This window comes from Buteo buteo, chromosome 2 (genome assembly GCF_964188355.1).
Source record: "Buteo buteo chromosome 2, bButBut1.hap1.1, whole genome shotgun sequence".
NCBI classification, from domain to species: domain Eukaryota; kingdom Metazoa; phylum Chordata; class Aves; order Accipitriformes; family Accipitridae; genus Buteo; species Buteo buteo.
In genome coordinates this window covers 19,342,364-19,359,890 of record NC_134172.1, presented here as the reverse complement: position 1 = coordinate 19,359,890, position 17,527 = coordinate 19,342,364, and the positions used below count along the sequence as shown (strand labels likewise).

The following is a 17,527-nucleotide window of genomic DNA, read 5'->3' as shown; positions in this document are numbered from 1 at the left end:
CAAAGTATAGTGGTCTGTAAATATGCTATGGATGTATAGTTCAGTCCTCACAATAAACAACAGCTAGCAGAGTGAGTTGTAATTCACTCAAGTCCACTAAATTTTTGTTCACTGCTTTTTGATCCAGAGAAAAGCCTTGCATTCTTCTTATATAGTACCTTAATAAATTAATCTAATAACGTAAATTTTTAAAACTGGTGAAGCATGTAGTGCAGCTACTATGGATTTCTAAATCTTATGGTCCTGTTGAAAATTTCACATGTATTGTTTTTCTTAAAGCTGCAACTTGTCACATCATGCAAATGGGTCAGAATAACTGCTGTCTTTTAGCTTAAAAAGAAGGAGGTATTTTGGTTTTCTGGCCACATTAAAAGTGCTGAAAAGGTACTGTCTTTTTTAAGTGAGGCTTATCGTTCTCTGATCAGAAGTGCTTGCCAGTGAACTAAGGAGGAGAAGAAAGGAAAGAAAATCTTTCTATATCAAGATACATAGCCACCCCCAAGTCTATTTTGGCCTGGATTTGGGCTTTATCCACGGCAAGACTTTCCCTATCTGTAGTACGATTATTTTGAGAACAAAAATACAAGCTTTGGCATAAGGTTTTGACCAAGCTACCTTATTGCTGATCCCTAGAAAATGCCTCTGACATTTGAAAAGGTTGTTGAAATTGCCTGTGAATGTTTTCAGTGGGAGAGGATGCCTGTATGGAGCAGCACTAAGGAGGAGAATTTGTGTCATCCCGGCTGGTTTTACTCATCAGCCTTTGTTAAATGAAACGTTGTGAGCCGGGATCAGGAGGGGAGTTGGCTTTTACGTTCAACTCCAGAGCGCTCTGTGAAGCAAATTTTGTAATGAAAGCCTTGGAAATGTTCTTGACCTATTGTAGGAAAGGATTACCAGGAGGGAGTTCTTGCATCTATTTTCACAGTGTAAGCTTCCCGATAAATAGTGACCTTGAGGTCTTTTGTGTTGCCTGTTCTGAAAGTCTTTGATAAGGGTAAAGAACTGAATGGCTTTAGATTTACAAAAAGATAATAACCACCTGATGATTTTTAAGAAGCAAATAATTAGCTTAGCCAAAGCTTGTATAGGCTGAAGGATTTATAATCTTCAGTCTAAACTACTAGTGGCAGGAGTCTTAAGGATCTATGAATTAGGTTTCTGCCACAAAACCACTGCAAATTTGAATGAAGAAAAGAGCTCAGCAAGATTGGTTTGCTTATGGAGAAAAATGTCTGAGGAGCTGACCTCATTTTTACCAAGTGAGGGATGTAGTTGTTTAAACATACCTATCAGGAGGAAATTATTGAAATGGCTATGTTAACCATTCAGTAGCAGACCCACAAAGAGATGGCTTTGTGCCTATCCCAAGGACCCAGAATTTTTAGAATTTTAGGAATCTCACATAGGATTCTGTGGTAGTGAGCTCTTTGGTGCCACCAAAGCAACTGTGTGATGTAGCCTTAAACCCAAATAGTTAACAAACAGGAGACATGTCACTGCTAGTTGCCTGGGGACAGATTGATGGGGTTTTTATTTGATGGTTTACATAGTCACGGTGTGCTCTGTAACTCTGCTTGCTTAAGAGTTTGACAGGAGAGGGTCAGATGTTTCATTGACACTCTGTAGTTCTGCTAATCTCAGCAGGATTCACGGGGGTATTAGTGCAGTAAGTGGTTTATTAGAAGAGATAATTAGCACAAAGCAGATGAGGATTTCATAAATAAGGAGACTTGGTCTGCATCACTGAAACCTAGTTTAGGTGACATGGCAGGTCCCCTTGTTGAGCCTTTTTACCTCTCAGCTCCCTAGTGCTTGGTACGTCCAGCAGCACACACCCAGGACGGACAAATCCGGTTGAGGAATGGCCATTTCACCTAAGACCTACCTGGATGATACAGTGATGTGAACAAAAGCACTTCAGAAAGCAACACACACGCACACAGTTTCAGTGTCTCCTGCAATGGGAGCTAGCAGGCAGCCGGAACAGATGCGGGCAGCAGGGCAGTGAGCTGGGGAGCGAGGAGGCACTGGGGAAAAGCAAACCTCAGCTGGTCTGTCAAAAGACTCCAGCTACAGTCCTTGGAACTGGCTGCAGGCAGAGAAAGCTTTTTGATCTATAGTCCACCAGGAAATTGAGCTTTTCTCAGGTGGGAATTTAGATTTGCAGGTGAAAGGAGAAAATAAAGCATATGTGCAGCATGAAAAATATCAGAATCTAGGCTACATTTAAAGAAATAACAAGTAATTTTGTTCGTTCATTCCAGGCATACCTGCAGATTGACAGACAAAAGCTACTTCAAATCAATACATTTTCATCAAAGCAAGTCATATTCTTAGACTCTTTCCATGTTACTAAATATGCATGAGACTGAGAGTCCAGTGCTGCTCACATGGGAATGAGTGAGTGATTCTGATTGGGATGGGAAACTATTAGACTCCTGTTGCCTTCCAATACCCGGAGCCTTCCCTTGAACTGCATGTGATTTCCCTCCCACCTTCCTCAGTCTGCTCAAACTCTTGGAAATTATGGCAGCACAGTTTATCTCCTATACATTGATCCAGAAGGGGAACTTTCATTTAAGCACTGTAGAATTACCTTTATACATGTGGTAGTAAAACTAATCTAGGAAACTGAGTAGGTTAGCACAAAGTCATGACCCATGTGTCTTTGCTTACAAATGGTAGTTTTTAACCAGGCACTGAGGTAAAACACATTTTTTAACTCCTCTTCACAGCTTGCTTTTCTAACCATACATCTGATAAATTTGTATTACATTGGTTTTCCACAATAGAAAATCACTTTAAAACCTTAGGGAAGATACCAAGGAAACTGTACTTTCAAAATCACATTTTTGAAAGTAAATACAATTTGTTAAGGAAAAAGGGCACCACTGTTTCCCTGATCACTCAGTACACAAGATTATCTCATCATAATTTGTTAATGTACTGTCAGGATATCCTCAGATATGAATATTACCATTTATTAACCACAGACCCCCAGGTGAAGATTTGAAGCCCTGCACGCTTCCAGGACAGAGGAAACAATCCTGCAGCACAATCTCCCTCCCTGTGTTTCCAGTACCATTGGTACCTAGGGTTTACCTTGTAACTATCTAGCAAGCTTATGATACCATTAGTGCTCTCCTGTGCAGACTAGCCTTCAGCCAGCTTGTGCTCTGTTACCAATGACAAAATCCAGTGCATTTGGAAGGGTTAGTCAATTCTTCTAAGAATTTGTTGCCTTTCATGGCAATCATCTATTACAAAATTCTTTCCTGAAATGGAAAATGTGGGAGATATCCTAGTATCTACACTTTCACTTATTGCAAGTGTGGTGCGAAGGAGTTGAGATATTTTGATGGCTATCAGTGATATGTGGCCAAGTTTGCTGGCTACACAGAGGATGGGGACTCTCAGGAGTATTCATACACCCAAATAATTGCCAGAACTTCTTTTTCTAGTTGTACTTTTTCACTGGACAGGACGTGATGTGTATGATGGTGGTCTTGCCATGCTGTTGTCATGCTGTTGACATGGCACGGCTCTCAGCCCTGGTTTGCCCAGGTCGAAGATGATCAGACTCAATAAAGCAAAAGAACATCCTGATTTCAGTGAGTATCTTCTTCAGTGCTGGACTTAGTTCTGTTCTATGCTGAGGTCTTAAGAAATCACTTGTAAAGTTGACCATGACTAATTTGGAGACTTTCAGCTGGGGTGTGGTTTAGAAAGCTGTTCATTTCTGTCTCTCAGTTGGGTTTTATCCTTTCCAGCAGAGAGCCAGTAACTGGTAGTATGAGTGCATCTAAATATGATTTGTGAGGTCTTGGGCCTTAAGTGTTGATGTTCTTTCTTCAGTCATCTTCCCTGATGTGAAAATAAAACCTGCACTGAGTATTTGTGTATGTGTGTGCGCCTGTGTGTCAAGTGTGAAGTGTAGGCTCTCTTTTGTATTGATATGGTGCCATACATGTGCCATCAGTACCTTTTCATTTTTAGTAGAATCACATCAGTTTACAAACTCAAAGTAACTAGTGGCACGTTCACTGTTACTCTGGAAAAAGCAAATAAGACATAATCCCTGCACCATAGGAGGGCAATATACTTCGTAAGAGCTTGACCCATTATCTTTCTGATGTAGCTTTCGTATCACAATAAAAATCATCAGTCTGGAACAGAACAGTTGACAGCATGACTCAGTAGAGCCACAAAATGACAGATGCTAGAAATAAATAAAAAATAAACAAACTGTGCCACGTCATTGCTGTCAAAGCAAGATCCTTCACCTGTTGTTTCTGCTACTTATGCACTCAGCTGATAGTTTGGGGGACATGTTTTCTGTTCGCAGGACAGATTATTGATATGACATGAAAATTTGGTATGGTTTTATTTCTTTTCTAAGATTACACATTACTTCTCAGGATGTAACTTCTACAGCAGCAGACACGTGCTTCGCTTGCTGTTTCCAAGCTGGTGATCCCAGCCAGTCCCGGGAACCAGCACGCTCTGTCCCTCTGCTTTGGATCCACTTGCAGCATCACTTCTCTTCCCGGCTACGGGGCTTCCCTTGGCCATCAGCTCTCAGTATTTGCAACCAAGCCCTCTCCTTGTCCATTTATATGGAGCCAGGCCCCTCCAAAAACCCTCAGACCATAGAGCTTAATTCTCCCCAGACCTGACAGAGCAGCCAGCAGAGTTGGGAGTTACCTGCAGTGGTCTCCAGGCAATTCATTCAGCCTGAACTGTGCCTTCTGTTCACTCTGTAAAAAGGATGGCTATTGCATATCAGTTCTCATGCTGGCTGTAGCAGTCTGCAGGTCAAAGCTTTGCTTGAAGGCAGCTGTGTCTTCCAGCAAAGCAGGTAGAGCACATTGCAGTGTTCTGTCTGATCTGCCTGATGACATCACTGAAAATGAGGGTTTCATTATTCGACAACAGCATATAAAAGTGGATTGCACATGCTGAATGGTTTTAGATGGGAGAAGAGCTAGAAGATGCTGAGGAAGATGGTTAAGTTTCTTCTTCTGCCTTAGAGCAGAAGCTGTGCATCTCAAACAGTGCCCTAAGCTTCTACCAGGGCACTGCCTAGCGCTACCAGGCGTTTTGGGGGTAGATAGGACAGGATGAGGAGGCTTTACAGTTGACATTGCCTTACTTGATACTCATAATTAAACATTAATTTGCTCAGGGATTTGAATCCAGGGCTACTCTATATTCATAAATTAAGTAGCACCAGAGAACATTCCTGGGCACTGGAACTCCATCCTCTGTCCTGCTGAATTGTTATAGCAGTCCCTGCCCTGCCCTTGGCCCATGCTAACCTGAACGCTCCCAAGCCGTTCCCAGCGTGGTTCAGGAGTTGGCACAGGCCCTTGCAGCGGGCAGTTTGCATGCAGCCGCCCTGTGTTGGAGGGTAATAGTGTGGATGCTGGCTGTTCTGTGCTGGTTGGTATCAGTGCCAGGGACAACCCTGGGCATATTTAATTTCCTAGTATAGATGCAGCCCACCAGCTCCACTTCTTACCTCCCTGTGAGAAATCTCTCCCATTTGCTCAATAGTAGTTCAACCCAATACATAGATAGAGAACAGTGTGGAAAAGGAGGACTGAGCATTGTCTACCCAGAAGTCAGGGCAGGGATTTGAATCAAGAACTCCCAATTTTCTGATGGAGGGTACCAGTCATCAGACAGTATGTGTTTGCTGAGGCAATTTGGTCTCGTATTGCAGCAATTCAACTTTTTTATGGTGAACTTTGATAGCATATGAGTCAGAGGTACAGGGAAGGAGAATGACCCTCCAGCCTGGTGAGTAGGCATGCTCTTGGGAGGGGAAGCTCCTGGGCACTTGTCTCTGCTTTGATACATGTTCAGTAATACATAGAAGATGAGAGGAGACGGAGCCCATCAGCCAGTGTTGATGTGGTGAGCAATGCAGGTCTAGATTCACGTTGCGTCAGGAAGATAAGGGTATTGCAACTCTGGAGCTCGTGTTCTGGTTGAGTACTTTTATGCCACAGCCTCTGGAGTGGAAATTTTCAACACTACAAATCAAACCCAGCTTTCCTTACAGCTTCTCAGAGAAAGAATTTTTGAAAAAAGAAAGTGTAAAGGTTGGGTTACATGTAGGCCTGCATGTCCAAGGTAGAAATGGTGGTGGTGGTGGATGCTTATTTTTGTGAAAAAGAGGAGAAAAAAAGAAATGTGGTTTGATCCATATTGGAGGGGTTTTGACTGCTGTACTGCAAACTGTTACTTGTTTCGCTGTGCTTAGATCAATAATGTAACAGCAGCCCACCCCTCTCCCTTAGAAAGCTGTCTCACAGTCAGTAGTTAATGAGCTAGTAATGGCAAAAATGTAAAGGGTCCTGCCTTGTTACGCCCTGAAAATGCTCACATGTTGGCTTTCAGTAGAATGAGAAAAAATTTACTTTGGAGAGCCGAAATGCAAAGGAAAGTTTCTAGTAGTTCTCAACTGGTTTGTATGATTTCTCTAATTCTTAAACCTTCATAAACATGTATGATGAGATTTTTCTCAAATGGCAAACTATAGCTGTGAAAAGACAGTGTTTTCCAGTTCGCTACAAAAAAATACCTTTTCCTTCCCTTCAAAGAAGCTAAGTATTGATGGGCATTCACAACAGGGAGGAGGAAAGCCTTCACTTACTGATTTTTAGTGTTCTAAAAATGAGGATTTACCAGTGCTGCCCTGGAACAATAGTGCTGCGGCTGAGCAATGCGGAGGGAAGTCGCTTGCCTTGCCTCTGTGGACTTTTCTGTCTATCCTGCCTGAAGTCTTTGGGAAGCTGCTTCCAACATAAAACACTTAGCATCTGTAAAGGGAGAGCAGAACATCTATCAAACATGGAAAGATCAAGAACTGTGACTCCCTGCGGAGTAACTGTTGGGAGGGAAACAGCTGAATAATGTTGAACATATTCAGATCTCTGACTTCACCTAATGCACACTGTGAAGGCTGTGTTTGTAGTCAAACGATGATTCATTTTTATGGATGTGGAAAAGCTTTTGTGCTTCTGCCTTAAAAGACACTGCTCTATTATTTGTTTGAGAGGCAACGCCAGTTGCTTCTGCCTTCTCTTAGACAAATATAAGCATAAATATTAATCTGGAGTGTGGGGGTTTTTTTGCTGAAAAGGCGGGCCTGGCTGTGGAACAACTTGGAAGGTGGCTTGGTGCTTGGTACGCTGAAAAGACTTGAGAGATGACAAGGGCATTTAAAACCCCAACTTTCTAAAAAAATTTGAGTTCCCTAAACCTCAGTGATCATTTGTCCCTTCTTGGATATCAAGAGTATTCACTGGACATACTCATGCTTAGGAATCAGGAACCACTGTGGTTTTGAGGACAAAATCACTGAAACAGCTCACCTCTTCACTTTGAGAGGCTCCTCACCCCAATCCCTCAAACAGCATTTAAACTTCAGCCCATCCACTTCTGAAGGTTTGGGTACAGGAAGACTTCTTTGATAGCCTTTCCTCACTGCCCAGCCTTGGTAGCTTGGCAGGGTCAAGGCAGAGCACTGCAATGGGATATTCTGTGCTATTACTCTCTCTTCCTGAGGCAATTTCCTCAAATTTTGGTTGCCCTAATGCTCCCAGCAGGACCTTTTTCTACTTTAGCAGGTGATGATGGGTAGAAAATGCAGGTGATATTTCCTTGAACAGTTCTTGGCAGGATCCTAATAGTAAGTGCGAGTATTTTTAAAGTGAGTGTTACGTGTTCAGTGGCTGTTCCATGGTATATGTGCCTGACATGTGATATGGCTTTTCTTATGATGCTTCTGTCCCATCTCAGAAAACATGTTGTTGCCTGTGAACAACTCAGAAACCACTTAATTAGCAAATTGCCTTCCACAGTTATTTCTATGAGGAGTAGGTTATTGTCTCGGAAGCATCAAACTCAATGGGAAAAATATCCAAGAAGTGCTAATTTTTTCTCTGGAAATAGCACCATTGGGGTGAGCAGACAGCCAGCGTCAAAATGAAATGAAATCTCACACACGTGGTTGCTATTTTATGGAAATTACCTTCCCTTTTCCAAAGACAGAAGTCTTCCACTGGGAGCTGGAATGTACAAAACAGCTTGACAACACAGCATGTGAATGCATGTCTCTAACATAAGCATAGCTAATATTTTCTACTATTGTTGTGTAGCACTCTCTGGGCAGCAATCAGTTCCATTTAAATACGATGAATATGAAAGTAATAATGTTTCAAATTTCACCCTTGTACATATTGTCAAGGGAAAGAATGTTGATAATTTGTTTTAATAATCTGATAGTGAAATAAAATGAAACTCTAATTCCTGTGACACTGCTAGTGCTTTTCTTAATTCTGCACTGTCTGAATTTCTCAGGGTTTTGAAGGTATTCCTGTCCCGAACTGCTCAGCGTATTCCATACATGACAGGTGGGCGAGTGATGAGGATGCTGGCTGTTATTCTCCTGATAGTCTTTTGGTTCCTCGTTGGCTGGACTTCTGCAATAACCCAAAATTTGGAGAGAAACATTCCACTCATTGGCCAAGGGCAAACATCTGACCACCTGATCTTCAATATGTGCCTCATAGACCGCTGGGATTACATGATGGCTGTTGGTATGTTCATTTTCTAGCTTATCTTTAATTTCTAAAGTAAAGGTTGGTTGCCTTTTCATTTTTCTTCTTTTAGAATATCTTAAAGTTTTGTCAGACTGCCTAATATCATGTGAAAAGCTTCTGGGGAAATAAAATATCAGCATATATGGTTTTTAAATGGGCTGAGAAGTAAAACATAGTTAAAATATACTGAGACTTTTATCACTTTCAAAGGTTTATAACTTGGATTGTAGTAACAAAGCAATGGGTGCTGAAGAAATTTCATCTTGGAAGGCAGAAGATATCTAGCTCTTCTACACTACTAAAGTGAGAAAATGTGGCTAGATTAGTGGAGGCTTTTTGCTTCTGCACCACAGAACTGAGCAGAGCTCTCATGTGTGAGGAGGGAAAGAACTTGCAAGACCACTTGTTCATAACCTTAAAGAAATTAGTATCAAAGTAATGGGAAATGCACATCAAACGTCCCAGCCTAATGTATCTGTTAGATGTGCTCTCAGTGCTTGGGATAGGCAGGAGCTGAAAAATGACACCCTGCAGAACTCATATCAAGGAAAAAAATGACAAAAAATAACAAACAGTAGATTCCCCATGCCAGGGTTCAGTTATATAGTATAATGTGCTTCCTCCTAATGGCCAGACAGCTTCGGTGCTTCTGCACCTAGAGCTGTTGTTTCTAGTACAGCCCAGGTCTGCCACCTACTATCTCAAATACATCAGTGTTTTGAAATCTGAAATAAGTTCTTACCTCTCTGCCCTTTCCCTGCTTCCCCCATGGACATCCCACTGACACAGCCCTGCTGCTGAGGTTTAGGGAGAGGTAATGGTGGCTGGTCCACATGAGAGTGCAGACGAGATGCATAGAAGCAGCCTGGGGGTATGAGAAGTGTTTTCTCTGAGAGTGGTGTACCGAAAGCCAGCTCATGGTAATACACAGCAGTTTTAAAGGGCAAAACACTGCTGCCAGCTTCACCAAGGACTTTCAATGGCTCTGAGGTGCTCTGTGCACCTCTGTGCATTACACAGCTCACACAGCTCTGTGCTCTGCCCTTCTCTCCTTCGTGTAAGATCTTGGAGGTAGTCAGGCACACTGGTACCCCATGTGTCAATATGCTCACTGGTGAACTGTGCAGAGAGGAGTATAAAGAGTACGTTTTCAAATGCATCTCAATTTGTGCCCTTTTGGAGGGGTGTACTGATAAAATATAATTATACTTTGCAGTAATGGAATAGTACTATCACGAGAGATGATGTAAAATCAATAAAAAAAGAGAATTATACATGTGGAACACTTGATGATGTCATCTGCACTAACGCATTTTGCATCAAAATTTTACTGCATTTCACAGCCAGTAATACAGTGAAGTTTTAATAAAACTTTGATAGTGGTGGATGTTGCATAATGGTAAAAAAATGTTTTTATTCTCTGGATTTTATAGCTGTGTTATTGTAGTGATTAACAACTCAGCTCTTAATACCTAATTATGATCAATAGTCCCTTTTTGGTAAGAAATTGCCTAAGTTGCTGTCTGCCTAGTGTTGGAAAAAACAAGGATCATTTTTAAGGTATATTTACATTTAGAGGGGTTTTTAATGGTTTTCAAAATACACTCAAGGGCAGTAGAGGCAAAGCTAGCTCCTGAGCCTGAACAAAATTGGGCAGAATTTCTTATGTTCTGTCATTTTGCCTTCTTACCCAAACTACCTTATAAACAGAGTTATGTTTGTGCAAGTCTTCAGTAAACTGTGCAGCCACGTTAGTGATACCAGGAGATGTATGCCTACAAGTCTGTACTAACATGTGTGTGTCTCTCTCTCTATATTTTTATATATAGATGTGTGTATGTGTGTGTATATGCACTTCAAGATTTTTATTGGTAATAGCAGTCTGAAGAGCTTACAGTGAGTAGAAACTAGTTCAAAATTAGATACTTCATCTCAAGGGATATGTCAGGAGAAATATCCATAATGCAGAATACCCTTTATTCCTATAACTGACTGAGAGCAACCTTTCAAAAGATTCTATGTGATAAATTAATTGATAGATATTTGATTTAAAATGCTAAAATAAAAATGACAGATGATAATTTATGAAAGGTTTATTATTTAATGTGGTCAGGCGCAGTATTTTATGTAAAACTAGTGAGTGTTTTGGAATATATTCTGTCACCTGTAGCCCTTGCTAGAATACCTTCCTGTTTCACTAGGCTGTCAATGCTTTACTGAAATGCAGAGAGGGAACTTTCAAGGTCGCAGATTAGTGAAGTGAGAATTAACAAGGCTCTGTTAGAAAGTCGTAATGAGATGAATCCTTTATGCTACCAGAGATTATTGGAGTTAGGATTTATGAAGCATTTTCCATACTAATCATGCTACTTAGGCTCTATCTCCGGAGACTTTTATTGCAGTGAATGTTTTATATTTACATTTCCATTAAGTTTAAGAGGATGCTCTGTGAGAGATGTAGGGACCTAGACACAAAGGTTGTCACCATTTCTAGTATTGCCTCTGTACTCTGTGATACGCTGATGAGAAAAACTAGCATTCAGTAAATCTTTATTTTGTCTACATAACATAATGTAAGTTAGTATGCATTTTCCTTGAGGTTGGATACTTGTGTGTAGCTTATTTGTTACTTGCCTAGATTCTTTTATTTCCTTTGTGTTCATTTCTGTATCACTTTCAAGGTTGGGGCATCTGTCTCACTGACAAGCCATGGCATCATGGTTGACAATCTGAGATTTTACAGAAATACCTGAGGGCTTGAAAATGCTCACCCACAAAGCCTTTTTCCTATGGCCTGAATATATTCTATACCTCTACTGGTCACAGCCAGATTCCAAGTTAGAAAAAAAACCAAGCGATAAACTTTTGGTACCTAAGGGCTCGCAGTGTCACAAATCAAACTATTATTCTTTACCCTAAGGGAAAAATCCTATAAGTGAAACGGATAGCAGCACAGGATTTTAAAGAACTTCCCAGAAACTAGAGGAAAAAAAAGCAATAGTAAGTTTAATGAACAAAGCCCCAGGCAGGAAAGAAAGGCAGGCAGAGAGATAACCATGCATGCACAAACACAAATAAAAAGCAGAGGTGAAATCTTGGCAGATGAATGTTCCTGATTTCAGCAGGGCCAGGGTTTCACCCAGCATGGATGGGATCTGAGCAGTAGTTTTTAAAAATGCCCCCATGCATTCCATTTATGGTTTCCAATGTTTTATTTAAATCAGAGGCAAATGACAGGTATTAACTAAGCCCAGGGAGGTATTTTTCCCCAGCACCTGTTTGATGCCCGGCGGCAGGAGCTGTGCTGCTCCCATGCAGCTGGCCTGAGCTGCTGCCATAGCCCACTAATTGGTGGGTCATGCTTTGGGTCTTGGGCTTCAAGAGGATTTAAAACACAGGGCTGCATCATGATTACTGCATGCCCTCAGCCAGGAAAAGCAACAAAGTGAGTATTTCAGGCTGTTCCCAGAAGAACTCCCTCCCACTGTTCATTTGTTGATATTTAACATATATAATCTTTGCATCTAAAGAGGGCAGGAGTTGCCAGGACAGGCTCTGACAGACTGGGCATTAAGACTGCCTGTACAGTCTTGAGCTAGGGCATTGTAATACAGCCTTACGAGGCCCTTTATTAAATTTTCTACAGACCCTCTGCTGCATTCAGTGAATGAGTGATTATTATTTCTTTTTGTTATCCCCATTTGATGTGGCCCTATGCCATATTCCGGGTGTGTTGTTCAGAGCATGCAGTGAATAAAGAACTGTTCGTTTCCAAATGGGCATTTTTAAGCCATGTTCTCCTTAGCATCGATGTACAAAGATTAAAGCCAAAATTGTCAACAGTAGCTATCCATTTTGAGTGTCTGTCTTGAGACATCTAGGGACTGGTTTTTCAGAGTACTGTTTATAGCCTCCTCTGTGGGGAAAACACAACCAGGAGGCACTTGTTAGAATTCAGCACTGATGAGGATCTCGCTTCAGTTCTCACATTTAGATACTCAGAAAATGTATCATGTAAAAATAGTGATCACTTGTGAAAAGCTTACTCTAGGTGATAAGACCAGGGCTGTATAAACTGTTTGCAGCAGAAATAGGAAAACAATCCTGTTTTACAAAGGAGCCTTCAGCTCTCTCCCTTTCCTGCTTGTAACCCACTACTCCTGCCACCATGTACACCTCTCCCACAGTCCTCATCACCATCACCGTGCGGTTTATGTCCCTCATCTCTAGGATATGATAAATCTGGAGAAGGTATGGGGAAGAGCAACAAAGATGATGAGTGGTGCTGGAACCCTCGGGTTGAACAGTTTGGGTTGCATTACCCCCTGCAGTAACGTTGCTTTTTCTTGGTATCTGTTTCATCACAGGTGAAATCCTGTAGCCTTTATTTAGGCACCATTTCTACAAAGTATTTCTGCTAAGGAAACCACATTTGGGTTGCCTTAGCCACATGTTTCTGTATTGGTAAATGTCATATTCAGATGCTTCTGCAAGCCACCCGCTGGAGGAGATGGCTTTGGGAGAGGCTGGAAGATGCTCCGACTTCCTCTTGTCTTTGCACCACCCTTTTTGGAATCCACTTCTTGTCTTTCCAGCCCTCCAAGTACTTTGGATGCCATTGGCATTTGCTTGCATCCTCTTTAAGACATGAGAGAAGAGGTCCCACACTCAGTTTGTGTTCAGCTGCTGTTGGTAGATCTTTCTATCCTGTTCTCCCTCTTTCATCCCCACACAAGCGAAGAGGATAATGGCACACAGGGAGACAGAAGAGTGGCCAGCTGACTTTAATAACAACAGTAGGCTATGGAAGGAATGAGGCAGGACAGCACATCTGTATAGAGGAAGGAATAAAATACATGAGTATAAGGGCTAAGAGAAGTGGAGAAATGAGGGATGTTCCTAGAGATTGTAGACCTGAGCACGAGCATATCTTTCACGCAGTGAGACTCGTAGGCATGTTGCTCTTGCTCAAGTCAGTGGATATGTCTCCATTGACAGCAAAAGCCATCTCTAGGTCACCCTCAAGCCATGGGGCCCACAGACCATGGGTCAGCATGTCCCTTGCATTACTTTGAGTGGACCTGCAAGGCAGTCTTGTGGCTATGTGGGGGACGGAGTGTGCTGTGCCCCCACCAGCCCATGGACCCCTGCTCTTCTTTCTCAGCCTTGCAGCTACAGGCCATGGATGTTCCGGTAGAAGAAAAAGTCAGGATTTGGCACCATTAATTCTTTCTTCATACATAGGTCTCTGTCTTGCTGTGCCTAGCTAATTAAAATGATGCTGAGATATGGTGAGAGAGACAGATAAACCTCTCGTAATTTATAATTTCCTAGGAATAACTCAACACTAAAGACTTATACATGTAATCACAGATCATTGAAATATACGAAAATCCTGTCAGTTGAAGAAAAAAACTTCTCCTATGACATGGTGCAGCTCTCCAGGTAGGAGATTGGACGCAGTGAAGCAGAAAGAGACTGCGCTGGCTGGCAACACAGGAGCAATCGAGGACACAGGTTTTTTCCTATTTTAAAATGGTGCATGCTCAGCTCCAGCTGGCACTCTGAGTGAATGAATGGATGGAAAAGCCATGCTTCCAGATCTGTAGCTCACTTCGATTCAGTAAAGGGGATTTAAAATGTAGACATCAGTCTGATGAAATGAAGTGTGATGGAGGAGTGGATGTGTTGCTGTAGCTGTGTTATGGATGCAAGTAGAGCTGTAATCAGTAATTTGTGTCCAAAACCTGACAAAAAAATGGTGTCACTGTTGGAACGGTACTGTTTTGCCAACAGTGCAAAGTTCAGAATACCAAATGAACTTAGTCAAGTCGCAGCTGTAACGGGCTTTCCCTTGTTAGTGTAAGGAAAGGATGCAGAGCATGTCACCCACCGTTTCTGTGCGTGGCCTACGATGGTGCTTTTTAAGCAGTCATGAAAACGGGCTTTAATCCTGCAGGGGTGTCTTCTTTTTGCAGGTAGCTTTTGGACAGCAGAGTGCAAGCGAACACAGGAATGGGTAGGCTGGCCTGAAGAAACACAAGAGAAAGGCATTCCCGGCAGGATAGGAGGGCTGAGAAGCAACCGGGACAGCCTGAAATAACTCACTTTCCTTTTCCAACCATGGCAGAAAGGAAACTCACAGTTTAGGATTTAAGCTCTTCTCAAGTATGGGTAAATTTATTTCCACTGTCATCTTGCAGTGACAGGGTGGCATTATCCCCATTTTACACAGCCAGAGCTGAGGCACAATAAGATTAGGGTTATATGGCCCATTTAATCTGGGTACCCATTTTGCAATGCCTTTGGCTCAGTTACAGAGCTTAGTCAAATCTATATATAACATGTTATGTATGGTCTCACTGGCTACAAAAACAGCCCTGTGTGCTTAGTTCTGCCGCAAATTGCAGCAAAAATGTCAAAGTTGGCACCCAAATAGCAAGAGAAATGCTCTCTGTGATCATCTCTGCAAAGTTTGGCTTGAGTGGGGACTTCTTTCACATGCACAGGAGCTTGAGGTACAGACAAAGTTAGAGTTCAGTGGTGCATGTGCACAAGACCACTTTTTTTCTCCTGCAGTCTTTTCTCTCATTCACTAGACATCTAAATGTCATTTGCAACAAATTACAGAGCTTACTTCAGTAGCCAACCTTGATTTATCTCTGGAATTGCTCTGCCACATGCATTAAATGAGTCTGGTCTCTTAAGAAATGATATAGTTAACTGAAGATTATATATGCAAAAGAGAGCAAGTTCCGGCTGCAGCAAAGAATATAACTAAGTAGGTTGATTAGATAGTGCAAAGACCAGATAAAAGGTTATGTGGATAAGAAATAGGTAGTGACTAGGAAGAGAGATATTTAAAGATTAATTAATTTGTGCACATGACATATTGAGGTCACATTACATTTTCATCTCATATCTTCCATTCATATCTACATCCATTTATGCCTTTAAAGCAATTGTGCCTTTTCTTACCCTCTTATCTATCAGAGATTTGCACCGGAAATCTTAATGCCTGGTTTGGATTGTTATAGAGTAGCTACTGCAAGTTTATTCAGAGCTCTTTTATGCTTTATTTTTTTGACTTCACATTTTCTGTCCAGATAGCTGTTGACAGCCCTCTCTCCTAGGAATTTCCATCATTGCTCAGAAGGGGAAAAGAAGTCATTTCTTGTTCTTGTGCTTAATATGTAAAATGGGCTAATTTATAAACCTTATGATAAATCATACCTAAAGGAACAAGGTCATGTGTTTTGAGCTTTGAGTTTGGTCTTGGCAGGTTTGCAATATACAAAGACATTCCTTTAGTGGTCAGGAAGTCACTCTTCTACACCAGGATTTTAGTGGAAAATTATTCAGCAAGCCATATAGAAATTTCATATCACATCTCACAGATTTTAATCATTAAAGATACTTGGCGCAAAACAGTCACTAGTGTGCCGTAGACAGAACTAATAAGGCCTCGGAGATGAGCGGTACATAAGAACCTTGCAGCATGGTAGCCAGATGTGCTCCATTATCTATCTATCTGTCTGTCTGTCTAATCTGTCTATTTTGAATTAGTTATATCTGTGTTTTTTACTGGTGTAATAAATACATTAATATGTCACCTTATTTTATATTGAGAAACCAAAAAGGCCATACAGAAAAGCAATACAGCAAAATGTTATAAAACCTTCAGATTTTTGTTACAAATTGCACTAATAGTCTGTTGCTAATTATATGAACTTGATTTCCCCCCTGAAGCATAGCTACTACATGATACATTTAAGCTGTGTAATTAGTGGTTTAGATAATAAATTGGTTTTCTATCAGTCTGTTTTGTTTGTTATTGCTAATGAAATTATTGCAACGTTGGGCTTAGCAATATAGGAACTCTGTTATTTTACCTTGTGTTTTAAAAGCTATTCCCTATTTGTGTTGCATACCAGATGTCACACTAATTATTATCTGTGGACTCTGCTCTAAATGTAAAGCTTTTATAAAAGCATTATGCATTAAATGATGCAAACTACTGTTATGGTCCAGTATATTAATACTTTGAAGTCTCCTCATGTTGTCTTAGGAACTCCTTGTAAATATGATTGTGAAACTGGAAACTGTAGAATTTTCAGAATTAGTCAGATCCTGGAGATCAAATGCTACCTTCACTCCTATTTACCCCAGCTCATTGAAACCAGATTTTACTATGGAGCTGTGGCTTTTTCACTTTCATTTGCTCTCTAACATACCTGTATACGAGTCTGTATTAAAAAAAAAACTAATTCATGTAAATCTTCAAACTTAGAACAGATTTTTTTTCTTGTAAAAATAAGCAAAATTTGGCCCACAATCTTTAGTTTAAGTAGGAATACCTTCAGCACATGCAGTTTTATACATGTATTTTCATCCCTTTCAAAGCCAAACTTTTTCAAACTTTCAGCCTCTGTTAGCACTTGTAACTGATCTTTTCAATCAGTAAGAGACTTGGGGCTCTTTTCAGTTGAGGAGGAGGAGGAAGAATGGACCATGGGTAGTTTTGTGGAGTATGCCTGTTGTTTCACAGTTAGCACATCTATTCAGGCTCTGCTGCTAATGTTGGGTTTTTCACTGCAGGGGGACTTTGGATGAAAGGCAAAATGAGAGGAAATAGGCTCTCTGGCATGTTGTGGGGAATACCTGCTGAACTGCATAAGAAGAGTTTCCACAGAACATAGGACAGTAAGATCTAGTGATTTGGCTGTAGCAACCTAATTCTAACCATTTTCTCCTTTTCAATTTCTTCTAAATCAGTATGGAACAATTAAAGCAATAAATGTCAGTGCTTTGAAGAGCAATACATTTCAGTGCCATGATTCTGCATATGTGAGTCAAGAGAACTTAAAGAGAAAAAACGAAACTGAACATTTGTAGAGGAGCCTTTAATCTTA

General features: G+C 41.1%; 1 protein-coding gene across 1 annotated transcript in view; it reads left to right on the top strand.

Moving 5' to 3' along the window:
• Positions 1-17,527, top strand: part of GPR158 (G protein-coupled receptor 158) — a 209,183-nt gene that overhangs the window by 176,945 nt on the left and 14,711 nt on the right. Inside the window, exon 7 of the mRNA XM_075022456.1 lies at positions 8,374-8,612. Within this exon, the coding sequence (XP_074878557.1) occupies positions 8,374-8,612 (239 nt within the window). The remainder of the gene's footprint in view (positions 1-8,373; positions 8,613-17,527) is intronic.